At 32.9% G+C, this 27846-nt stretch overlaps 1 protein-coding gene across 2 annotated transcripts; it reads right to left on the minus strand.

Annotated features, from left to right (window-relative positions):
• Window positions 1-1430: 1430 nt before the first annotated feature.
• LOC148629580 (uncharacterized) lies at window positions 1431-21292 on the minus strand. 2 transcript variants are annotated; one of them, XM_088553984.1, is made up of 11 exons: window positions 21273-21292; window positions 18669-18707; window positions 18393-18420; window positions 17893-18131; window positions 17326-17453; window positions 12194-12339; window positions 5638-5737; window positions 4448-4634; window positions 3725-3833; window positions 2162-2295; window positions 1431-1721 (listed from the first exon to the last, which is right to left on the minus strand). In XM_088553984.1, the coding sequence occupies exons 1-11, from the start codon at window positions 21276-21278 to the stop codon at window positions 1590-1592; spliced, it is 1248 nt and encodes a 415-aa protein (XP_088410110.1). In that variant the 5' UTR covers window positions 21279-21292; the 3' UTR covers window positions 1431-1589. The 2 variants fall into 2 exon arrangements, with proteins under 2 accessions (XP_088410110.1, XP_088410103.1); XM_088553977.1 differs by having other exon boundaries at window positions 1432-1721; window positions 17326-17456.
• Window positions 21293-27846: the final 6554 nt, after the last annotated feature.

A 27846-nucleotide genomic window follows, 5' to 3' on the forward strand; every position in this document is an offset into this window, starting at 1 on the left:
CTTGAGTCAAAGTGAATGAGTCTTTTTGAAATTGAAACAAAGATGCCACACAATGTTCCAAATTTTGAAGGGAAAAAATATGTTGCTGCGTCCTGCGAAAAATATTACTGGAAGAATTATTTTCTTGGTGCATTGCCATAATTTATATGAATCCCAGTTTTAATATGTTGTGTACCTCTAATCTGTTGAGGTACACGAAGTTTTGTTCAGATTAAGGTCAACAACAATACCATAATGAAACCTTAGAATTCTAGATTTATACATACAATAAAGAAAATACAGCAAAAGTTAAAATTCAAATAATCATCGAAAAGCCTTTTGTCATTTTTTTAAGACCGCAAGTAAAAAAAAATGCTGTCGTGTATTAGTATGGCGCTGTCGTCGTCGTCATCATCGTCGTCTCTTGGTTTTCGTGCCATAACTTGAGTATTTATTGGTCGATCTTTATAAAATTTTATAACAAGGTTACAAACCAAATAAGAAAGGTTGGTGTTGATTTTGGGGGTTATAAAATAGTCTAAATGGGGTCTAAAACAAGCAATTCATATTATACAATTCAACTATAGAACTCCAGTAAAATCTTAAGAATGTCAATGTTCCGCAATATTCTAAACCAAAATTATCATACTTGGATTGATTTTGGGGATAAAGACTTGAAATTTAAAAGTGGGACCAGAAACATGCATTTTCCTGATGTCCAGACAATAACTTTACTGTTATTTATTTTTGGTCCTATTTCGAGTTTTTCTTTATATGATATATTAAGAAAATCCGTGCCTGCATTTTTCAATCAGATATGATTTTTGAATTATAAGGGGTAAAAGGAACCACACCTCAAAAATTCAACTTTATATTTTTGGGTCGGTTTTGAATTTTTTTTTTATTGGATTCCTTATGAAAATCCCTGCCTGCATTATTAATGAGATTTCAGATACCTTTAAGGTTTTCGAGTTATAATGGGTCAAAGGGGCCACATCCAAAAAATCACGATTTTTAAAAAAAAATTTTGTACGATTTTAAAAAGTTTTAATTGAATTTCAGGTTTTGTGCTATATTGTGTCCAAACCAGAAGTAATGTCCATCCCTATGCTTAAGTGTGTCAAAAACTAATATTGTGCCCACACTTGCCCGAACTGTTCAGGGTTTGACCGTAGATCGTATGCTGCGCTCCGCGAAGCTTTTTAATTATTGATGTTCAGATGAGCACAGAGGAAACATTTTAATCATAGCAATCGAAAAATGAATACTATACAGAAACATAGGCAACCTAAACCCTGTGAACACGAACAAGTCGAATCGGAAAGTTTCCTTTGTCTTTTTATAAAACCTTCGGTTTGTTTACTCTATCCTGTTTCGCGACCTCTGTTCAAAGACGTTTAATTATTTTTTTCCATTGTTGACTTTTAGGCATTAGATGACCAATTTAAGTATTTTACGTCGTACTTTTATTTCAAAAATATGAACAAATCAGTAAACGTAATAATTTTGGTTAGATCTACATCATGAAATATATATGACCATTTATTTTAATACACTTTGTGATTTTTTCCGCAAAAAAGAAGTACACGTACTACATGTACGATCATGTATTATTTCAAAATAACATGTTTGAAGTCAGGTTTGTCCAAAAGGCTACTAAATCCACCGCTGATCGGATTTCTGTATGTTGTAGCATGCAGGGGGACTTCTTCCAATGACAGATGATCTGGACTTGGTGTAACCTAAAAAATGTTTGGGTCATTCATTCTTCTTTTCCAATTTACCAATTTTATTACATATTTGAAATTTATATCAATATACATGTACCGTAATGAATACTCTTACTTTGATCACATAGATTGCCCAAATTACAATCAAGCTTGCATTCAGCTCACGAACTACTGAAATAGGTACATTCAATGCCCAAATGCACTTACTGAAAACTGCAATAATTTTTTTAACACGCTCTCGCACTGGTATTAAAATTGACTTGAAAAGATTTATTTCGCTCTGAATTCATCACTTTGGTGGTAAAAACTTCCCTAAAAATCACATTCATGGCAAAAACGTTTTACTTGTTCTTTTTTTAAAAATTATTCTTTTTGTTTTGTTTATGTTGTTGAACATTTAAAAAAATCTATTTCAAAGCTGTAATAGTTTTTCGAACTGTCCGTACTCTTACCATAGCTTTCATATGAGACAACTGTTGTCCTTTATATGCTATTATAAATACTTGGATTATTATCAGCAGCAAAAGAGTTGTGGTAACTACTGCAAAGGTAACTTTGCTGTTACAAGAAGTGGCCGTTGATTTATCTAAAAGATTAATTGTACACATAAACATAATCCATTTGTCCATTTCTGTCGTGTGAGAGGAAAAGTAAAAATAAAACTTAAGTTGAACAAATACTACAAGTATTCTGTAAATTAATTCTTGCTATAGCACTGATGATGTAGTAGACCACAATTTCAGAGAAGAATATGCTGTCTTTCGAAAAGGACGAGAATGCATCGATAAGATTAGCATGATCCATAACATCATCTAGCAAAGCATTAAATAAAAATCAGATAGGAGGTGATTAACACATATCAAAAACCCAGGGAATTCACTTATATTTCTTATCAAGAATCATTTATTAACCATATAAACAGTCTTAGTTTTTTATTTGGGTGTTGAGCTTTGAAATAAAATTTATATAGACTGTACATGAAATTAGCACGCTGCAAGAGTAATCGTTCTTGATTTGGTTTGATTTGGTTGATTTTAGTGAGATTTCAGATCAGATCTAATTACAGAAATGACCACTGTCATATAAAGATATAGCAAAATGTAGACCAAAAACATCGTTTGTTCCGTGGGTTTTTCTACATCATGAATCACCTTACCATATTCAGTGTCTGATTTTTAAATGGAATATGCTTTTATGCATCAATTTTATTGCATAAATGAAGGCCTTTGGTAGAGTTCACAGAGACATCCTATGGAAAGTTCAGGGAGCTTATGTAAGTCCACCCAAAATTAGAGCAATTATAAAATGCTTCTACACTAACTACAAATGCGGCATTGTATAAGGGAATGCTATCGCTGAGCACACAGTATTATATCTGTTGTAAGGCAAGGTGCAATATTGTAACTTTTTTTATGGCCATTAATGGTGCAGTATGAAATAGCAAGAATTAGAAATGGAATTAATTGGACAAAATTTAGTCAATTTGATCTCACATACAACTTTGATGAGAAACTTTCAGGCATCATTTGCAGGAAAAAAAGCAACACTGTCAGATAACATATAGAGACTATTGGTCTAAGGATCAATGCAGCAGAGGCCAAACACCACCCTAACTGATACTATCACAATTAATGACACCAATTCTGAGACCGTTGATGACTTCACATTCCTAGGAAGTACAATAAGCTCTCAGACTGATAAGTACTAAGAAAGATATCAAACCACGACCGGCCTTCAGTCCATTTTGACGTCATTAACGTCGATTGCAGTCTGCAATACAAATAATGCTAAACTAAATAAAGTTTTGAGGAAGAGAAAAATCTCAATTTTCACTTTAATCGACTAAAAATTATATTATAAGGATTGTTTTAAATTTTTGACTAAGTAATGCACGCATGACTAACTTTGGGGCAGTTTACGCTTGTTCACAAACCACATCGCATAACCTGGTAAAAAATCTTACGTAAAAATTATAAAAATATACAATGGCGATAAGAGAAAGAAGACAATAATACCTGTTAGTCCACTTATAACAGCATTTTCCACCTTTACTTGAAAAGTAGTAGTTACTGTATTTTCAGGATCAACTGACCTTCGTTTCCTCGAACTACCATCACACGTGACCTTCAAAAACACATAACACAAAGAATAACAACATAACTTTAGAAAAAAAGGATTATTTTTTATTCAAATACAGGCATTTATATTAACACTACTGATTAACTTGAAAGATTTCAAACAAGGACAGGTCAATGCTTCATAGCAGTTAAAAACAGTACGAATTACTGACGATGCCCATAGCAGTACACAAAGTGGAGATACGTTTTAGAAAAGTGGGGGACTCTAAATTGATCAAAATTCCCAATTTTGTGGACAAAAGTTGCCGAAACAAATCATGTTTGTGTTTATCTTCAGCAGTATGCTGCTCCTGTTTCTGGTATATTTATTAAGTTCTTGTTGTTTGTTTGCCTGTTTCTTATTTTTATTTTGCTTATTGTTTGTGTTTATTTATGTAACCGAATTTAACTTTTGACTGATTTCTCTTGCGTATTATTAGGAATACAAAAATAAATAAACGGTCGAACATCCAGTCATTTCGTTTAGTATGCAAACTGCTTGGTTTACAGAAAATAACGACTTTGATGTATCAAATTACTTTAAACAACAAATACTTTGTTCGGGCTGTGACATTCTGTTAATTTGTTTACAATACAAAAAAGCTTGCGTTTTATTTATACCTGAAAACATTCGGTAGTTGAGCAGTATTTAATCCCCAACTGAAAATAAACTAGCCCATAGGGCGACACCTTGAAATAAGCCATTTCGAATTCTGGACTGTAGGCAATGAACGGAGATGTTCCATTTGATGACGTTTGGAATGGACCATTAACTGCTAATGCCTTCTCTGAATGATTTACTGGACACCTGTATATAAGGTATTGTTTTTTTTTTAATTATATTGAGCTTAATTAGAGAAAAAACAAATTAGATGGACATTCATTTTAATCAATTTAATTTGTTCATTTATTTTTATCATGAGCTACACCAGCCGGACAGTGCGACCTCTAATACATGAACTGACTGGTATTCAGCCATTAACAAGGCGAAAAAAAGATGTTAGATTGCGTTTAATCGTAACTTCTCAGTATTTCTAGTTACACAAAGAAAAGCCTAGGAGGCAATAAACTTATAGGTAAACTGGTTGAAATCTTTACCATTACTTTTTCCTGGGTTACAATAGCGCAATTATGTCTCCTCGGTATTCAGCCCGATCTTTACCCCCAACATGCAGCCCAGTGGAAAATACAGAAACGTTCACGATTGGTGGATAATAAACAAAATATTTTCATGAAAAATTGTACGAACAGTAAGGAACCAAAAGTATCGAATTTGAAAGCTAGAAGCCCATATATGTGTATCTTATGGAACACTTAAGGCTTAGGGTGGCTACTGAAAAATTGATGTTTGAAAAAGTATCCCCCCTTTTTTAACCTTAATTTACGACCAGAAACGCCGCATGACATGGTGGTTTTTATTTCAAAATTTAAAAGCTATATGGGTGTATTTTAGTAACATTGCGATAGATTAGAGAAATTTCACCCGGATCTATTTTTAGATGTTAGTGGAAGGGAGGACCCCCCCCCATACCGAAATTGCATTGTGAATAATTGCGCTCTTCTATCCTCTAGCTCCTCGCTTCGTGCAAAAAATCTTGACATAGTTATTGCTCTTTATTTCTAGCGATATCTAACCAAATTTGGTGGATAGAACTACTCTGAGGCGCATATGACTACAATGCCGGCAATTTTTTTTAAGAAGAAATTCTCCCTTCTGCATCCAAGGTAATTTTTTTAGTGCAGTGGGAATGGCAGAGTAGTTCCGATTGAGATTGCATTTATATGAATTCTAAAAATGAAAATATACTTACCCATTTTCATCAATTATTGTTCTGTTAGTAGGTTGGGAGAATATACGCGTTGGAACAGCTATTAAATTTATCAATCGAGCTCCAATTATATCCAGATTTTCTATAAAAACAGAATCAAGTGTTTAGACAATTTAATTTACCGAATCGCTTTTTGTCTTTTCAAAAAGCGCAATAAGATCATTTGTCATACACTAAACGACCATTAGTCGGTGTTTGGGAATTACAGCGAACATCGATCTATGTACATTATCTTTTACAATATACAAAATTAACGTCATTAATTTCTGCTCTTTCCCCATCTGATTAGTTTTTTTTTTTTTACATTTCTTTCATACTAAAACCCATTGAGCTCATTCATTAAAAAATGTTTGTGTTGTAACTCGATACTTTCGCGGAATAACCCGAAACTTACGCGTAGTCATACGAAACTTTTGCGAAATACCGTTATACTTTCATTATACTTACTAAACTATCAGTCAAATGTGCATAATTATAGCAAAACAATGCATGGCGAATAACGGTCCTGAAACTTTTATTTTTCTTATTTCAAAGGGGTTGCAATTACGCACAAATATCTTATTAGATATACTTATATAAGTGAAATTAATCGTTAGAGGACTAGCGTGAATGCTCGACCAATAACGGTATTACGCCATACATGACGTAAATTGTTTAAGCCGAATCTATTGCCAAACAATGCAAGCTTGGTTTCACGGCCCCAGGGGCGATCCAGGATTTAAGATTAGTGGGGTCACCTAGTTAAAATTTCACAATAAAAAAAATTGTTGAGGTTTAATTTTTTAAATATTCTTCTAGAGTGGGTGCAATTTAGATATCTTTTGTAGTAAAATTAGCGAGAAATTAAAGTTTCAACCTAAAAGCGGCTAAATCTACCCCTGACAACCCATGCTTTGCAATTTTTTTGGGAGGGGTGGGGCGCATGCCCGCCACGTCCCCGCCTGAATCCGCTCCTGGGCCCCCTTGGAAATTTGAAAATTTATGAAAATCATGTATTTTTGTGTGTATATGCACGCATAGAATGGTGTTTAACAAAGATTTTTGTGCCCCCTGGGCCCCCTTAAGTGATTCTCTGGAAACCTCACTGATGGACTATCATATGTTGAGAATACACGCAATTCCTTCAATAGCGTTATATATCATTTTGTTAATCTTAAAGGACCTACAACAAGAACCCAGCAGGTCGGAAACAATAACTGAACTTTAAAATATAGAAATGATATTGTTGAGCAAGCTTTTTTGAATAACTTATACTTGTGAATTAAAACATCACCACTTGAATTGCAAAAGAAAAAAACATTGGTAAGCTATCTTTTTCCTGAAAAAAAATGCCAACAACAACAGAAATGACAAAGACATGTATTTGTTACGCAAGCTGATAGGTTGCCGGGTAACAGAATATTTACCAGGCTAAGAAACATGAGCAGCTCCCAAAAAGCTGATTTATTTCGTATAAATGTAGTGCTATCCCCTTCTTGTAGTTGTTGACATTCTTTCAAAGATTGCATCCACTATTTTATGGAAGGCAATTTGTATAATGAACATAGAAATTTCCTGCTGGCACGGTTTGGCGGTTTTAACTTACAAAATTCTGTTGGTTGGTGACGAAAGTATTACATATGATGGAAACACAAATATTTTTGCTTGTATTCATCACTTTATCAAACGAACTAAAAATGTATATATAAAATGACTATATCTCTCACCTTACCCCCGCCCTTTTTGCCATACCCCCTTTATTCCATTTCCTTGTTCTAGTTTCACTTTGTTCATGTTAATTTGCATTGCTTTTCCCTATTTTCTATTATTGTTATTTTTAGTTGTATTTAATGGCCGTCATTATGCATTCTTTGTACTTTGAGAGGACCTCCATAATATTGAGTCCAACCCCCTTGCTTGTATTGTGAGCAAATAAATATGTTAAAACTAAAACAGAGTATTACTTGAGTCCAATCCCCTTGCTTGTATTGTGAGAAAATAAATATGTTAAAACTAAAACAATACATATATATATATATATACATATATATATAAGGGTCTGAAAAATTCCCAACGATGTTAGAACTGTTAAATTTGCGAAGCAAATTTTTGTCGTTCCCTCCACGGGACTCGAACTCGTACCGCTGTGGCATCTATGGCAACACCGCCTGCACTAAGTCCAGCGCCCTAGACCACTCGGCCAGCTAGGCTGTAAAAATATAGCTTTCGCTGGCCGGGTGATTCCTCCTCGTAGGATTAATCTAGGGCTCTAACTTAGTACATGATGTATGGTAGTTCAGGACAGTTCATCTAGGTGTTATTATGTAGGATAGAGGATCAAATTAATGATGCATGTCACAACAAATCAATATTATACAACGTCTCAGAATGTGACGACTCTATTCTCTACACTGCACCATCGGATCAAATTGATACAGAGAAGATAACGTAAACTTATAGAAGGGTCTGAAAAATTCCCAACGATGTTAGAACTGTCAAATTTGCGAAGCAAATTTCTGTCGTTCCGTCCGCGGGACTCGAACTAGCCTAGCTGGCCGAGTGGTCTAGGGCGCTGGACTTAGTGCAGGCGGTGTTGCCACAGATGTCACAGCGGTACGAGTTCGAGTCCCGCGGAGGGAACGACAACAATTTGCTTTGAAAAACTGTTACAAAGCCGGCCATGTCTTACATTATCCAATATATGAAAAAGCCCTCTGCTTAGAACTTATTAAATTCTTTCAAATGTCATACTTTCAGAAAGAACAAATGATCATGATAAAAGTATACATTCCGCAATCTTTGAGTCTCACAATCTGAACAATACAGAATATGTACACATTTTTGAATAATTTCAAAACTATACACATTTTTAAAACTATTTCCAAAATACAAACATGTCAAATATTAAATGTCAAATGGATTTTATCTACTGATATGGAAAACTACTTTAACATCTGAAAGTTAAAATAAAAACAAATTAGCTAATTTTCATTTCATGATCTAAATGGTTTCAGTCACAAAGATTTTCCAATGTGAAAAACGACAACAACAAAAAAAGTTTCAAGGACATAACTCTTATATTGGTTGTCAATTTTTTTTTCATTTTCTTATACATTTTGTAGGTCCGACTCATAACTCTGGCCAACAATAACCTCTGCCTGAATATTGCTAAAGGCAACGGTTTTTGAGTTACATGTATTTGCAAAAAAACTGCCTTCAGACCAGTATGTTCTATTTTTAGTAACGGCAGTCACGTTTTTAATCACGAATCATGAATTCCAACGGTCATTTTGTGCACAATATTCTAAAGAACAATCATGCAAAGTTTACATCCTGTCCGCCTAGTAGTTTCAAGAAAGAAGATTTTCGAACATTTGTCCACGACGACAACGACAACGACGGACGCCAAGTAATGGCACAAGCTCACTTGGCTTTTTGCCAGGTAAACTTAAAAAATATAATTTTGGTCTCCATCAATTTTTACACAAGTCTTTTAATCATGAATGCTTGTTTTCATAATATTTATAAGATATTTCGCGTCATAACGCGTAAGTTTCACAATATATCGCGGATATATCGCGTCATTACTTATATCGCAAATAAGGGTAACAAAAAAAATTACCGAACACTTATCCGATTGATAATCAAGTCAAGTCCAAAATAAATCTGACAAAATAGACATTACACCACCGGAGCAGCTGGTACCCAACTGGTCCTGACTTGGTACAGGCATTTTAAACGAAATAGTGGTTATATCAGAATTTACAGCGCGCTAAACCTCCCTGTTCCAATGCTGCATGAATATACCAGTGGCGATTATATAGCATTTGCATGCTAAAGCGTCATAATCGGTAAATCAGCGGTCACATAAGCACAAAGAACATTAACGTAAACAATCATTACTTATTATTTTAGAAGAATCTTAGTATTTTTCAACCAAGGACTGATACTAGTATCTAAATCAAAGATTGAAGACTTCAAAGTCGCTAATTGTCAAATATTCTTTGCCACTGATTTTGGCTTAGTTACTTTCAACACTCGAAATGGCACAAATGCGATATGCTTTAAAATCGGGTGACTTCCTCTAGACTTTGGGTTACTTAAGGTTACATACCTCTAATTCAACCAATGAGCTTTTAGAACGAGTACGTAAACAAAAATAGTCCTACACAGGTTTTAGTGCACTTGTATTATGTTGCTGTGGAAAAAGTACACATCAAATCTGCACTAGTGAGTTTGTGTTTGGCAGGGAATTATATTTTCTTTATTTCTACATAAAATGGTCGTTGTAACTTACTGAATTAAATATTTTTATGAGTTCTGCATGAAGACCCCTTTTTGTGACAGGTAGGGGAATTCCCATTCTATTTTTAGCTCATTATCTTCTAGAAGCAGTTGTCGCACTGCACGGTAGAAAACCCCACGTAATATGTTCAGGGCTATTAGTGTACACATGCAGCTTTCAGGTGATGTATAGTCTTCTTCAGGTTAAACTTAACGTAGAAGCTCAATAACTCATTGAACTTAGTGAAATTAGCATTGGAGCCTATGGGAAGTGACATAAGCGGTTTGTAGCCTTAACATGATAACTCTTTCGTAGCCGTGATGACCCGAATGTTTTTAATCAAAACAACTGCAACTGGTTACTAGAAACCAGATTAACAAAGTGGCCATGGTATATATAGATATCGGGGCCCTGATAATGTATATGAACTATATAGCAACGACCCCTGTGTATGAATCAGAAATTGGGTATATAATGTTCAATGCTAACCGATTTTTTCATCTTCTAAAGTAAACATCCCAGTCTCATGCAAGTAACACATGTGTATGATATTTAAGAGGTACATCAAATGATTTCGTATGAATCTTGAACTACTAAGCTATGACGGTAAACACGGCACCGATCAGCAGATTAATGTGGAGTAGTGCAAATCATATGCGAATGTAAGTACTCAAATTACGAGTGCAGGAAGTCGCTATCACTATTAACAATTTGGTAAGAGACCTTTTGAGACGCATTTCCTCATACCCCTGATTCAGGAGTCTGTTACGCAAATATATATGGCGTTCAAGGCTATCAGAGTAGTCAGTACTTGCTCTAGCGTATCGAATCTTTGGTGAAATATAAACTATATGCAGGAGATGAAGAAATATTGCTGCACGGGTAAGGGAAAATTATGATATTGAAGTTAAAGTCGTCTCTTTTATCAGAAATCTTAGTGCTTGAGATGACAAGTATTGCCTTATTACGCGTAAGTTTCGCCTTATTTCGCAAAGTACCGCCTTATTACACTTAAGTTTCGCGTTATTTCGGGGAAAGTTTCGCGTTATTTCTTATTTCACAAATCGCCTTATTATACTTAAGTTTGGGGTTATTTCGCGAAAACTTCGCGTTTATAACCCGATTTTTTAGTCTACGAAAATGGGGTTAATGGGCTTTCGTTCCTTTAACTCATACTTACAATCTAAACTACTCGGTCCACATCGCATTGACCAACGTTGTTGATGTATTGCAGTGATGCTATTTAAGTGTTTAGCTGAAGTTTGTTTTATAGTCAAATCTTTTGCCAATTTTTCATTATTAAAAGAAAGTAAATATTAACTCACTGCATTTAGCTTTCAAAGTCTTAAATTCGAAAAACAAAAGACGCACTAGTATCGTACAGAAAAAAGAAACCATTTCAACACGTTAATATGAGAGAAGTATTAAATGGACGATTCATAGTAGAAGAAAGGAAAAAGGGATAAAATGATACAAATACTGTTGTTGAAAAGAATAACCAAGGTTATAGCGGTAATCAAACGAATGTAATCCAGGGACAAAGACCAGACATGGAAAACAGACATACACAACAAAGAACATAAAGTAACTAAAATCATACATACAGAGTAACAAAAGTAAATGAGCAACTCGGACTCCACTAAAAACTGGGAGCATGGACCAGGTGCACCGGTAGGGTAAGCGTCCTCCGCTTTTTCTAGAAACACCCACCGAGTTGCTCATAAAAAGTCAAGTCCGGGGTAGACAAACGAGGAAAGGAAAACTATGACCCGTTGAATAAATCAGTTTTCATGGTGCTGATGGATACACCATAACGATGCACGATAACACAATAACTCTTAATTTAGTTCGAAAATCTAGTTTTAATAGACCCATTCGAATTAACGCAGGAGTAGTCATGCCCTATGAATACTTCCACGATCGAGGAAGATTCTTTTGTTCTACCCCAAGCCCTAATGCCTGGAAGTATATAGTCAACGTGGTATTGTTTCTCGTCTAGTACATTTAAACATGTTTATGTTGAACACTTTCCAAACTTTCTTTAAATGTAATTATAGAACAAACAGTTACGTCAGTTCAGTGCATGCAATATCGACCTTGGCCATTATGTGAATAGAACACTTAAAAGAGATATCGACTTCGGCCATCACGTGAATAGAACACTTAAAAAAGATATTGACCGATGCCTAGTTGTATAAAATGATATTTGGTCTCTAACATGGCTAAAAGTAGATATGGAATATTTTACTATTACTTGATTTGATACCATCTTACCCTTATTATTTGAAAATTCAAGGACGAATTTTACTCTGACTTTCTCGCCAACTCTTGTAAATTTCAACTTGTCTAAATCTGATGCACTGACAATGTAAGCATAGATGTATGGATTTGACCCAGGCAAGGTAACGCTGGTGATGCTTCTGAAAGTACAGATATCATGGATATTCTATCTATTATTACATTAGTACTATTTCCGGGAAGCACTTCCAACTTTAAAGACACTTTTTTAAAAGTTGCACAACATAAGCAAGCTCTGAAAGGCCCACACAACATAAGTGTTATAAAATTCATTGTAACAGAACGATGGCACTCCTTCAAAATAAACTCAAAATTCTCCTGACTGTGGACAGGCGCATGTCTCTGTGGGGTTAAACTAATAAGGTATTAACCACCCCCTTTTATGTAAGGGCAAAATATTAATCTGAAACAACAAATAAACACACCATAAAATTCACTCAGTAATATATTCAATTCTCCACCATGGATTACATCAACATACAACATGTAGACAAATTGTGATGTCCAAATAAAGAACGCTCGCTGAAAGCTAGATCTGCAAATACCATCAAAATTACCAGCATTAGAAATAATCGGTCACTACATATCCAGTGGAATGGATTTGGAATAGTAACGTCAAGAACTAAATATATAAGTTTTGATGCAGTGCACTAAAAAACGGACTTAGTTTTTACGCAGGATCGAATATCTGTATTAGTGAAAACAAGGTCCAATGAATATACAATGGTTTGAAAATCGTATTCTTTTACTATGTTTGAAAGAATGTACTTCCATAATATTTTTTTTATTTTAAAATGGTAAATAAGGTAAACAACACAATTTTTAACTCTTCTGTCAGGAATCTATTGCGTTCATTAAAATATGACACTTTATTACAAATACGAGCAAATTGGACCAGTGGTGAAAAGTAAATACCGTAGGAGGATATTTCGGGAATATCACCAACTAGGAATGGAAAATTAATAATATGGAAATCAAAATCGTCTCTTTTCTCATAAATTCTTTTTTGTATGAAGGCTGGTATTTTCTAGTGTTATATCTTAATCAAGGGAAGAAGACCAAGCACAATTTATGTTAGACTGACATACTCTTTTTGCCTCTGACGAAGGCCGAAAATTCGGGACTCATTGCTATATTTTAATGCGGTTCATTTGTATTTACGGGTAGTTCCCTTTTACCTTTTAAATGTGGCTAAACCTGTAATTTTGTTATTATTTTTATTATAAATGAGCCACTTCACAACATGAATTAATATCTTAATAAAAAGTCAGTTTGAGAAAATGTCTTTAACATTTTCAGGTTTGTTAGTCTCATGAATCTTAGAAAACAATCTATAGTAACAATAAGAAATGGTTGTAGGTGCTACTTCATATCGAGGGATAGAATGTAAAATAACATTACATTCATTCAACAATGCATGATTTAAAGCTGGAATAGAAGAAAGCTTACGTAGAATATGTCGCCCGTTATTTTAAATATAGCAAAAAGGTCATGAAGAGAAACTGATTGACGGTGAAATTTTGTTGCGATAAATGCGTTTGCTATGAATTCATTTGTTCCTAGTATTTTTGGTAACAAGTTCCATAACATTTATTACAGAAGATCTCGACTTGTTCCTGTGTCTATGATATTATCATTTAGTACCTGGGCTGAGATACCCCCCTTCGATGTGCACTCCAGACTCATCAACCACAATAAGATTTTCAGAGACCCTTATACCTCTCATTTACGAATCTTTTTGTCGCCAAAAAATAAACTGAAGCATTTTTGTATTTTTTGGCTACTTTTTATGCCTCATTGAGGCAAAAATCCATTTTTTACGTTTTTTGATTCTTTCTATAGAGCCAAGGCAATGCACAATTATAGGTATTTCAGATAATTTAGGCAAAATAATGGTACCCTTACCCACTAAAATTTGCCCCAATATGAAAGAAATTGATCATTCATAGTATACACGAACTGTACACAATGTCCATCTGGCATTTATTATGGAGATCTTCTTGTGTCAATCATATTGTAAAGCAAATTAATGTGCTTTAATAGTTTAATAGACAAATTATTAAAAAAGGGAAATTTGAGAAATTTAAAACACATTATCGCGCATTTTAGCACATAAATTGTATATTTTTGTTTAAAATATCACAGTTTTAACATGATTTTGTTTGCTATCATTATTTTTATACATATAAGATTTCAAAGAAGCAACTACGATGAATGATTGGCATACATGTATCCAACACCATTTAAAAATGCAAATCTACCACATTCGAATTGTGGGTTTTTAGTGGGTATGAGGTACTTTCGTCAAAATGGCCTGGAATACATTAAAGGATATATTGCCTTGGCTCATTAGAAAGCTAAGATGAAACATAGATGTGTTTGAATATGCAAAAGCTTGTTTGAAGTAGGATACTTGAAAAAAAGTGACAACTACCAGTGAAATGGAAGAAAATATAAAATTCCGAAAATTCCCTTTTTTATGAAAAACTCATTATTGTCATATTGAAACTAAAAAATACGCGCCGCCTAAAATGAGCAAGTATGTTGAATACATCAATAATTAAAACATTAGTACCCAACTTGTTCTTTTACATCGACTATATGCAAAAATTAAAATTTAGGTTCATGCTGAGGTACTATTTTCATGGGTAGGGGCGTCAATTTTTTGCCTAACTTGACTTGGAAAAGTTCAAATATTTATAACTCGGGCTCATTAGAAAGCTACGACACTATATAATTGTATTTGAATGAATATACAAAAGCTTGTTTAAAGTATGGTATTTTAAAAAAATGCCAATAACAGGTGAAATGGAAGAAAATATGAAATTCCGAGAATTACCCTTTTTTATGAAAAACTCATTATTGTCATGTTGGTGCTGAAAAAAAATACGCGCCTGAAAGGAGCAGGTATATTGAATACATCGATAATTAAACAACTAATATCCAACATGTTTTTATATCGATTATATGCTCAAAATTAACATTTGAGTTCATGTTGAGGAACCTTTTTCATGGGTAGGGGATGGCAATTTCCCCCCTAACTTGACTTGGAAAAGTTCAAATATTTATTCCTCTGGCTCAATTTGAAGCTAAAGAGTAATCAAGGAAATCAAGGTTATAGCGGCAATCAAAAGAATGCAATCAAGGGACAAATACCAGACATGGAAAACAGACATACACAACAAATAACATAGAGTAATTAAAATCATACATACAAAGTAACAAAAGCAAATGAGCAACTCGGACTCCACTAAAAACTGGGAGTATGGACCAGGTGCACCGGTAGGGTAAGCGTCCTCTGCTTTCCTAGAAATACCCACCGAGTTCCTCATAAAAGTCAAGTCCGGGGTAGACAAACGAGGAAAGGAAAACTATGACCCGTTTAATAAATCATTTTTCATGGTGCATATAGATACACCATAACGATCCACGAGTTCATAATGACGACCATAAAACTTCTGTAGTGATGACTTCAATCTTGTAGCAACATAACCCTGTTCCAGAAGCCTATTTGTTATAGTTCTAGCGCCATTCGGCAAGCTCTGGCATAATGTATGAGTTGTGATATGAACACTACATACGCAGGTGCTGAAGGGATGTTGCCACAGATGAAAGGAAAGTTGACAATTCTGAATGAAAAGTCATCACGTTTGTCGTAAAGTTTGGTCAATAGTTTTCCTTTACTGCAGTGTCTGTAGTATCCTTTATCTGGAGTTCTTTGGGGTAGATGTAATGTATCAAATCCCCTTAATTAGGATTATTTTAAGATAATACATCATCTATATAGCGGAAACTGAGATTAAAGGATCAAGCCAAACGATATTCTTTCTTTAAGACACTATATACTTGTACATATGTATATGTAAACCGTATCACACAAAAGCTTGTTTAAACTACGGTATTCTGACATTAACGGGCGAGATAGAAGAAATTCTGAAATTCTGAAAATGCCCATTTTTCGATTTTACAGTAATTGTCACCCCAAAAGGAAAATCTAAGCGCCTGAATTGGTCAAATATGTTGGGTACATCACTATCTTAATTACGAATGCTCAACATATGAGGTTTAATGTGTCAGTATGCTGTGAATGAGAATTCTGTCTGATACTGAAATTAGTTTTCTAGGGGTTGGGGTAATATTTTTAATATTTTTTGAAAATTCTTTCTTAAAAATTAGTTTTTCGTGGATTATTTATGTAGAAAATTGAATTATCTATCGAATTACACCAAATCTGAGACGTTTTAGTTGAGTAGTAACTTGAAGAATTGAATTTATTGGACTTTTTAATGGAAAAATCGAAAATCCCATTTTTCGCATTTCTTGATAAATTCTCACCACGGAAATCGCCAAAATTTATCGAAAGAATCCCAGAAGTATTAATTGTTATAAAATTAAAAAGAATATTCCAAATAAGCAATTTTTACCAGAATCATACATACTGTAGGGATTTTGACACTGAAAAATGATAATTAAAGCGATTTTACGTTGGAGTTGAGGTACATTTCTTTCATTTCCCCCAAAAAGCATGAGTGTTACCGCATCTGTAAAACTTAGACATTGGATTACATGTTCATATCTAAGTTTGTTCAATTTGTTCACATGTTTTGATTTGTACAAATTTTTTCACAAGTGGGGTACAAATATAGGCTTATACCGAAAAAGAATCCGAGAATATTCGTTGGCGACAAATTGATTAGGTAATGGGAGGTATAAAGGTACCTAAAAATCACCATGAAGTTGATGAGTGGGGATGCACGGTGGACCCTCTCATCCCATTAACTAATTTAGATCGAGAGGATAAGCAGTTTGATGTTTCTTTATCCATAAAATTTCGCAAACTTCCCTGAACAGGTGTATTATTTTCCTGTTCTGTTAATATCAGGGTCTTTTTTTCCAGACTCGGAGAATAATGAAATACTAATTGATGCAAAATAGTCATGGTTTTTTCCTTTACATTATCAGGTGTTTGGCCAACTATAACTGAATACAACAACTGAAGGTCTTGCTTTACTATAATACATTTAATTTGTTTGAAATATTTTCTCGTTCACATATTTTTTTTTGGCAAAATAGATAATAAAAAGAAGGAGGTGATTATAAAGACTTACCCTACAGAAACTGATCCCGTAGTTTGGCTTACTGTAGGGGACTCGCATCTAATGGTATACTGTCGATCGCTACCGGTGTGGACAAGTTCACTGGCCAAAGCTTTCACCTTTAATTTATACTGATCACCCTGCTAAAATAAATCATGGTAAAAGTATCGTTAATAGATAAAAATACAAGATCTGTTAAAAAGTAAATTCAAAGAGACCTTGATAATAACGAGGAACCAGATACAATCCGGTACAAAAACAATACCAAAAAGTACCATAAATATCATAAATAAATAAAAAGAATAAACGATTAAAAACGATTAAAACTGCCTTGATAGGTACCTTTGATAATCTCCGAAATTGGTAACAGACTAGAAAGTTATCTGTAGTCATCTTTGGTATGTCGTTCTTGGGTATATAAGTATGGAAACGCATCGTGAAACCTGTGGTCTATGGCAGAATGCCACGGATCTTATACTATAACCTTAGAAACAATTTGATGATGATGATGATAATTTTATTTCATTTATCTTTACAGGCAAAATATACTTCAATCAACTGAATTTACAGCATACGTACATAAACAAGACCACAATCTGCCACCGGGCTGACTTGATGTTTAGAGGTAGTATTAACAGAAACACGCAGGTGATACAGGCCATGTGTGGAGTCGTACTCAGCAGCACAATCTTTCATGTCCACAGATGTTGATTGGTCATAAGCATACACATAGTTAATGCTGTCGTCCTTTTTGTCCAACTGGAAATCTATGTGTAAAATGTCACTGTTGTCTTTGTCAGCAAGACAGTAGTATCCGGCTATAATGAGGCAAAATGATATAAAATAGGAGAATTGATTCAGGTTTGCAGATCTACTATTTAAGCCCCATGATGCTTTTTGGCGCTAAAACCCGTCATGCTCCATGTAAAAAAATGGAAACTAAATTATAAATCTCCTATGCAATTATATGAATAGAGGTTTTTTTTCTTCTTTCACAGATATAATTACAAATTCCATTATCAATGCGTGAATAAAGAAAACATTGAAGGCGATCTTAAATGTATGCAAACATATCTTACCAGAATGCTCGGCATGGGCTTTAATTACCTAGAAACAAAAGGAGAGTGTAAGTAATACGTGTACTTTATCAATGGTCTTGCAAATTCCAACCTCAAATTTACATTTAGTCAACAAGCATCACATGACATTCGTACATTCTTGATTATTAAATTGAAAGCTTTTGAGATAGGTTGTTTAAGTTGAATGAGAGTTTGTATGACAACAGTTATCTGATGTGTGCTTATGCAATCAATCCAGAAAAAAATTTGCCCATTCATAAAGTGAATTTTACTCACCAGGAGTGTAAGCAATCCATAACTGAAGAGCTTAAAGTTCTGAAATAAAAAAAAAGAATGAATTTGAAGTTCCGAGAGCCTACATTAAAAGTCTCCTTCTTCTTCTACTTCTTCAGGATTTAGAATGTGAAACCTCCCGGAACATGTGTGCTATGCCATTGTATTTATAATTAAATTTAAATATTTATAATATGTAGTTTAATGTTTGTATGTGATTCTTTTAAGTTTTAGTTTGGAGATACCACTTTTGAAGGATTCCAGTCTTAGGATGTTGCAATTGTCTCTGGCAACGAGTTCCAGTCAGAGATAGTATATGGAAAAAGGAAAATTTATAAATATCTTTATTGGAGGATAATTGCCTACATTTATGTATACCCCTAGTGCGTAAGATTTTGTTAGTTGTCTTGTTGTACTTCTACTAACCCGATACTAAATCATTTAAACGAGATACGAAGTCGTTTAAATGAGATACGAAGTCGTTAAACGAGTTAGCTGTGTCGTTATAACGAAATGCTAAGTCGTTTAAACGAGATATCAAGTCGTTATAATGAGATACTAAGTCGTTATATTGACTTAGAAATAAGTGAACACCTGGCACTAATGGGCTTCCGTACAGTAACACCTTTATCTAACCGTTCAGTAAGACGTCATCGTGCTGAATGGACAACTTAGACGAAATGCCGTCAAAAACCTAAAACATTTGAGCGGGTAAAATACTAACTAAAAAACCGTACGACAACCTACACAAATGCTGCTAATACCCAGGAGAAATTGATTTCATTTTAATTCAATACTTTCACCGAATAAAATTATGATTTCTCCGTATTTTTTTCAACCTGATTTATTTGTTAGTTTCTTATGGGTCCCAAACTGGTAACATTCACGTGTACTTTCTTGGGAGGACTCAATGGAACCCCCTTTTTTATGGCCTTGGCAACACATTTTGATTTTTCAGTTTTCTTCTCCTTTCTCTACGATCAAGGTCTGAAAGACAACTGTTTTAAGCAGAAATGAATCAGCTTTTCATTGTCGTAGAAGAAAATTGTTTGCTGTATGGAGAGCGGTAATTGTGACCATTTATTGACACTATACGAAATTGGGGGAAAAAAAGATTCAATCCGCTCTTAGTACACTAGTAACAATATGTCGCTCTCTTTGATTTTTTGATAAAGACACGAACCTCTTACATTTTGACAAGATTTTTATTTATGTTGAAATTTTCTCTTTTTTTTTCTCTCAAAGAAATGATTTCTTATATGTTCAAATGAAGAACTATCGACAGTAAAAATAAAGTACTTAGTCTATTTGTTTTTCTTTACAATACCAACATGTCCACTTTTCTTACAGTTTTGAACTATACCAGAAAACCTTTTTCTTGCGTATAGTATTGCGATGATTCATAATTTATCGAGGAACTTACATATAATTATTTTTTTCTCGTTTTATTACCATAGTTACAGATAGTTACACGCATGACCAAAGAAAATTTGTTATTTTCACAGATAATGAATAATGTACAGAATAAACAGACAAACAAAAAATATTCGACTTTTCTAAATAGCTTCATTTCCGAAATTGACATAAATTTGGTTTTGTTTCATGTGCCCTAAAGTAAATTTACAAGAATATCGGATTCTATTCAAATGTATGAAGTTTACAAGAAAAAGTTTCAATCCATATATAAAAGTCAGACATGCAAATGAAAGAGGTGATAGAAGGTGTAGGAAAAACAAATGATACTTTTTGCTCCGTTTTTTTTTTTAATTTATTTACTCCACATTTTAGATACAACTGAAGGGGGTCAGCTCTGTGTTTCATAAAAAAACCCAACATAATTACAACCATTTCCTCTTAAATCAACCAAACAAAAACGGTAGCTCTTGTAAAATGTCAATGTCGTATAAATGTACAATCTATTAAATATTTTTTTCATTTCTGAAGTATTCGGAAGTAGAAATAAAAGTTTATTATGAAAGCCGAAAGACCATTCATAAAAGCTGATACTCTCAATTACGTTGCAAATCCTCAAGTGTTATGTTCCCTGGTTATGTTAAATACTTGCTAAATCTATGAGGGTTGTGTGTGGTTTAGATTTTCAATTTTAATTACCGCAATCTCAGCTTTAAAAACACTCAGTTTTCTGATTATCAAAGGATTGATTTACATAATGATATACATTAAATAAGTTCAGACCAATCAAGTTTATTTCTATCCATGGAATCTCATTTTAATATTATAATTAAATCACGATTTCATGTTCCACTTTGAAGAATGTGCTAAAAGTAATGAATTTTAATGCAGTTAGAATCAACATGTGAAATTGCTTAGGCAGACTGTAATCCTAAACTGTTAAATGCAGTAATTTGTCAAAATACAAAATAACTAAGACACAAAAATCGGGAAGAGTTTAAACTCATTTTATCATGTTAGTTATAACTGTAAGCCAAAATTAAAAAAAAACATGTTGAATGCCACCCATTTGTTCATTAAAAATCATATCACATTAAACTATTTATACATGTATGTGTTAGTCTAAAAAACTGCTGACAGCTAAATGATATGGGTTTAATACTGCCCTAATGTATAAAGTAAAAGTTAACTTACAGTCATCTTACTTCTCCAGAATTTCTTCTAGAATGAAAAGTTTTAACTCAAAAGTCTACCCTTCTTTTTACTGAAACCCAATAGAAAACTATGTTACAAATGTAGGTGGAGCTAAGGATGGTTTTCATGTTTACTAAAGCATGGTGAATGTAAGCATTTACTTAACTTACTATTTTCTTAATTTTTTTTTTATTATACTCAACACATATCTTCATGTAATAGTACAACGGGCGGATAATGACTTTTAAGTGTAAGTATTTGTAAGAATCAGGCAAAATGGGAAGAAAAATCAGAAACATGCATGTCTCCATCGACCTGACAATATAATATCACTCAAGGAAACTTTTACTATTTGAAAGACTATTATTTGATCTCAACATTACTGGATTTGATCAGATTTTTATCATCAGAATGTTTGAAAAATGAGTTTTTTGACATAGTTATCTGCCTTTGAAATGTTCATTTTCAATGCATTTTAATGAAATTATATATAACCCAATCTTACCAACCTGATATGGAAAAAAATCCTTTGATATATGATGGTGCAAATAGTCAAATAAAATCTCAAAATTATGTGTTTTCTCATACCATGTTTCCGCCCCTACCTGATTTTTACAGACTGACACTTTAAATAGAGTAAACGGCTATATGATAGGATATTCCTTTGTGCATTTTTTTAACCGTTTCCCAATACTTTCAATGCAGAATTTCATTCAAATTACCCGTCAACTTGTATTAGAGCCATTTGATCTTTGACCCTTCCTCTCAATAATGTAAAATAACATAAAACTCAACTGTAAGCATTATTTAATAAAACTACAATAAGTTATCTTTCCAATGAAATTTGACATAGCTATTCAACCTCTAGGCCCATGAAACGCAATATGCTACCTGTTCGCAGCACTATAACATTTGTCAGTATTAACCTCTGTAAAGCTTGGGATGACTTGCAAAAGTATTAATTATTTTATCATATTATTATAAATATACCATATATTATAATATTACACATATATTTATATACTAATGGAAAAAAGAAACATTGCACACCTTTCGAATTCAGTTATTTCAAGACGGATAGTTTTTCGTTCAATTTTCTTTATATAATTTCTCTTTCCAAAACATTCCAATTTAAAGTTTCATGACTAGGAATAAAAAAAAACTTTCTTCGCAATAAATATAGGAGGGAAAAATAAATTTCGAAATCTGATCTTCTATAAAAGCGTACATTTTTAAGTATCGGATTTCGATTATGATTTCCGACGAAAACGTTTGATCACCATTCTGTGGAGAGATTACACTATGAATTTTGCAACAAAATCGACTTATTCAAATGTTAGGTAATTTTTTTTTTAATCTCAGAAATTGGAATTCACATTTTTTTTTTCTCAATTTTTGCCGAAAAATGATGTACAACATTACCTTTACATTGTTTAAAGAAATTCAAGAAAATATTTGCAACAGAGAGGAATTTATGCGCATTTGAAGTTTAGTTACCAATGAATTTTAACGGGAATTCATAGTTTCTCTTAATTTCCATTAGTATATATAAAATATTTATTTATGTGTTGTTCAAGAATTTGCATTTTATAAAAAAATTAAAATATTTTCTTTCTACCCTTTTAACGAAGAAAAGTGAGGGTCTACATATACTTTATTCTGCTAAAGTACATGTAGAAACATTGGTATACAGATAAACAAAAAAGCATAATTTATAATATTAATGTACAGTGTTTAAAAAAAAACAAAACAAAAAACAAAACAAAAAAATACAAAAACAAAAACAAAAAACAAAACAATAAGAGATATTAATCCAGAGATAAGATGTGTGTTAAGATGTTATGGGTGAAATGGGGGTGAAGAGTAAATAGCTAAATGAGAAAATCCATTTTATTATAGATAATTCTGATAAAATTGACACGACTTATGGAGTTAAGATTTTTTGGGGTATAATTAATTCATTACTTTATTGAACTTTAAAAACATTGCAATTCACTATAAATTGACTATATATACTGTTCTTTCTATCCCTTTCTATCTTGTTATCTCTGGATATGTTTTTCCATCTTCCATATTCACTAGAATGTTTATGATTTATGAGTCGATTACAAAGCGTTGCAATATCTTTATCGATAATTATAAGTAAATCGAAATATTTTTCGATACAATGATCTTTTTTGAATAGCCGGTAATTCAATGTTTTAGCATCATTTTTAATATTTGAATACCAACTTTGGATGAATTGGTCATGAAGAGTTTGTTCAACAGTGCTTTTTAGCCATTTACCATTGATAGAGCCATACACGTATGTACATGTCTTGGAGGCCACATTGGTTCAAAATGTTTTCAATACTTTTAAGCCAAGATGACGAGAAAGATGTTGTATCTGATAGGTTGGTTATAAGCTTTTTAGCAATGATACTTAAATTTTTCTTCGGACCGTTTAAGATTTTCATCCAGTGAGAAAGCATACTTTAATACCTAAGACTAAAATATATCTTACTGATTTCCAACAAACCATAACCATGGAGCTAGGCGTTGTTGATTTAACTCGGAGTAGATGTTTACAAAATCTAAATGGATTTTAAAAAGTTGTATCTTTTCAAACAAGTGTGCATATCTGTAAGTATTATCATTATTTCTGACCATTAAATAATGATACGGAGAGTTTGTAATACTAAAATTACTTTATGATATAAATTAGAAATGCTGATTCATAATAAGTATGAGGAAACAACTTCTACACAAGTAAACAATAAATGTTATCCAGATATCCTTTTTTTTGCATAAATTTACATACATTTTTCAGGTGGTGGTGTTTTTATATCAAAGATTAAAATATTATTATTCTAATGTAACTTTTAAATCGCTAATTTCTGAGGAATTGCAATGTTAACTGTCACATTTTGTGATATAAAACGAATCTCGTCTCCTATATTTCCCACATTGTAGGAATTACGTAATAAATACAAGAATACAAATTATATATATTGCAAATTTCGATGATATTTTCGCTCTTTTCTACAAATTTGTTGTCAAAATAACAACCGTAACAAAAGGCATAGTTACAGTGCAATTTCAGAGGCCATATGCGTTTATATTGACCTAGAATCTCTTAAGGCCCGTTTACACGATCAAAGTTTGTCATAATTTGTTTTCCAAACTTTTTTTCTGAAAACTTTGTTGAAACAAAACTTTATCAAAGTTGCCTGTTTACACGATCAAAGTTAAGTAATTGAAATCTTTCATGTGGACAGGAAAGAAATCAAGCATCTGCTATTTGTACTTAATTGCCATACCAAAATCTCAATTTGATTAATCAAATCCATCGAAGTCCGTGAAATTCATTTAAAATCAAAATACTCATGTACTGAATCAATTTATATCGATCGTTTGAATTTTTACACCTCAAATAATCATCAAATCGCAAAACATGGGATAAAAGTATTATTTACAAATCTAAAGGCTGTAGCGACTGCTATAATATCAATTCTGATCTTCGATCTAAATTGATAAAAATATGATGGAGTTATATTCCATCAAAGTTTTCTGTCAAAGTATTTAAAACACTCAGGTTTACACAGTCAAAATGTTGATGGAAAACTATGATCGTGTGAACGGGCCTTTGGGTCTATAAAACTCTAACTGAATCATTCGGATGTTAACAACTTAAGTTTTCTAATGAAATAATACAAAACCAAACATAGTGACAATTGAAAGCAGGTCAATACAATATCAATGCATTCAGGCTTTCATAGCTATATTATACATTAATTGAAAGTAAAAGTGATGGAGTTAACATCATTGTTATTCAAAATTATATTTGAATAGAATATCGTCTTACCTAATATTGATGATTTAACACTACTACATATTTCAAAGGTGTTTCTATATGGTTTATACTCCCAGCTTCAGCAATGAAGCTATGCTTGTTCTATAGGTTTTTCGTAAATTTGTATTATTAACGATGTTTTTTTCAATTTACTTGGTCCAGTCTGATTTGAACTATCCAGTGATACCTTTTAATTTAGTGTAGCAACTGCAATGGGGACCATGTCTTGATCTCCTTAATGGTATCATTAGTGAAAATAAAATATATCTTGTTTCAATTGGAAGATACGACACCAGTTAGTGAGTTTATGGGGGAGGTGGCTGCGATCAAATTTTATACCCTGCCTCCCCCTTAAAAATTTTAGATCCTTCCTTTTGGTTTTTTTTTCAGCGCAAAGTGGCGAATTTTTTTTTTATATAAACAAAAGATATTAGAACAATCTTTATTTTTTACTTGTGGCCTGTACTGGCTTTTTATTTCAAATTTAATCCAAGCCTCCTCCTCCCTTATAAAAATCAATACTAGTTCCCTTATACTTACATGTCCCGGTGAATGGCTTTTTGGTATTTAAGAAAAAAATATAAGTAAATTTGTTCTGCTGAATTATTCAACCATACAGCTGGTTTAGTCATAAAGACACAAAAATATAAATATATTCAAACAATAAAAAATACCAGTCTTTATTTTCGTATTAAATTCGATTTTGGTATCATTATAATAAATTAAATCCTATGAAAAATGAAAAGGAATCGTGGGGAATTGTCCTACGATTGCATAATTATAGTGACAACATCCCTATATATACATGTGTATGTGTTCCACAGATTTACAAAAACGCTCTTTAAATGATTACATAGTAGTTGAATATAGTTCTCTACGGAAATGAAAGAGAGGCCCCAGACGAAAAATAAGCCGCAATAAATCTCGAAGTCCGAATGAGTATTGGCCGGAATAACCATGACTTCTATTTCGAAATCATGAAATAACATACCAGAAACCTTTTTCCACTATCTTGCATAATTTCTATTGTGTGCTAAATTATATCAGAATAAACTATTTTAGAGTTTTTCGTCACCATTTATACCTGCCTTTTTCCTAAAAAACTCTTCTTCTAACATAAGGAAATGAATTAATCGTTTTCTCATACTAGCTTTGGACATTTTGGCTCGCCATATCAGTTCAAACTAAGTCATTATGACGAGATACACGGTCGTTCTAACGAGTTAGCTTAGTCGTTAAAGCGAGTTACTAAGTCGTTATACCGTGTTAGCTAAGTCCTTGTAACGAGATGTTTGTTATAACGACTTTAAAATAAAACAACACCTGGCACTATTATATGTTGCTCTTATCAACAAGTAATGTGGCGACACACACACACACACACACACACACACACACACACACACACACACACACACACACACACACACACACAAATAGTGGCCAATCTTTCTCAACTTACTGTATTTTATAAGTTATTTACTTTAAACTGTTCTCATGTTTCAAAGTGCACATGAATTGTTCTTTGCCTTAATTTTTCTAGTTATTTGAATGGTATTCTTTTTAAAGATTGTTGACCATTATACTTTTATTGCAGCAAATGAAGCCTATGAGATATTATTATTAAGTTTAAGAACTACTTTATCATTATCTATATATGTTTATAAGGATCTCTGTACAAGTCATCATTGCTAATATGCTTTAAAACATAATTTAAATTATTTTTCTTTCGACGTCATCTAGTAGAATCTAAAATCTCCTTCAAATTCCTTTTTCCGTTCATCTCAAAATGTGTTGAAAAATTTACATGCTGCGTTTCGGTATTTTTAGTCTAAACACGGTCACACGCGTTTGTTCTCCACGTGAGAATTCAACTACGTTTAAGTTGGTTAGTAGTTAATCTTTTTTTATTGTATTGATAGCAGAGTTTTATTAAATGTTCCCCGCGGAACAAGTTCCACGCGCTCGTTAAATCTATGCGTTCTTCGGCACTCTTGACAATATTTTGGTTACTCACTCTTTCCAATTAAATATCCTACTATAATCCCATTCTAAGCCGATGGTTAAAAATGCATATGATTTTTTAACCATGGGGTGGTGATTAAATTTCTGCGAGAGGTCCCACCATTTTACATTAACGAGTTTTCTACAGATTTCACGGGAGAAACCGATTCTCCTTCAATGCTTTCTGGGATTACAATATTTCTCCACTCTCGATAATGAAAGTTTAGATTTAACCCACTCGCTTTAGCTTGTGGGTTGAAATCTAAAATTTAACTAACTCGAATTGAGAAATCTTGTAATCCCTTTGAGACAGAAAAAGAATCTATATTGTGTTGAATTACTCAATAAAAGTGTAAACTCAATTAAAAAAGAACAAGAATGAGATCCTAACTGAAATACTACGAAGAGTTACTTAAACTGTAGTATTTGTGTTTTCGTTTCCATTTGATTATAAAAATATTTAAAAATATATTATAGATTTTAACAGTTAGATATCTATATTCTGTGTTTTGTATTTATAGTTATGTTATATAGATTAGACACATTACTGATCATTTACATGTACAATTCACCCCATTCATAAATATACGTTTATTTCATGGCGTAGTAATACCTTATAAGACTATCTTTAAAACGATCGTCTTAAGATAGCTTTGTTATGTAACTTAAGCGTCATCGTAAGATGGTCTTAAGAATATCCTAATCCATGTCCTTAGATATGTTCCCCCGTTCTTTGCT

Source organism: Perna viridis, chromosome 1, assembly GCF_037379345.1.
Source record: "Perna viridis isolate PV_CMFRI_1.1 ecotype Kerala chromosome 1, ASM3737934v1, whole genome shotgun sequence".
NCBI classification, from domain to species: Eukaryota; Metazoa; Mollusca; class Bivalvia; order Mytilida; family Mytilidae; genus Perna; species Perna viridis.

Coding starts and splice junctions, on each gene's coding strand:
- LOC148629580 (XM_088553977.1), bottom strand. Junction 17,457..17,892: donor CAGATTGTGGTCTTGTTTAT/GTACGTATGCTG, acceptor GATTTATTTTAG/CAGGGTGATCAGTATAAATT. Junction 12,340..17,325: donor ACGGGATCAGTTTCTGTAGG/GTAAGTCTTTAT, acceptor CTGTACTTTCAG/AAGCATCACCAGCGTTACCT.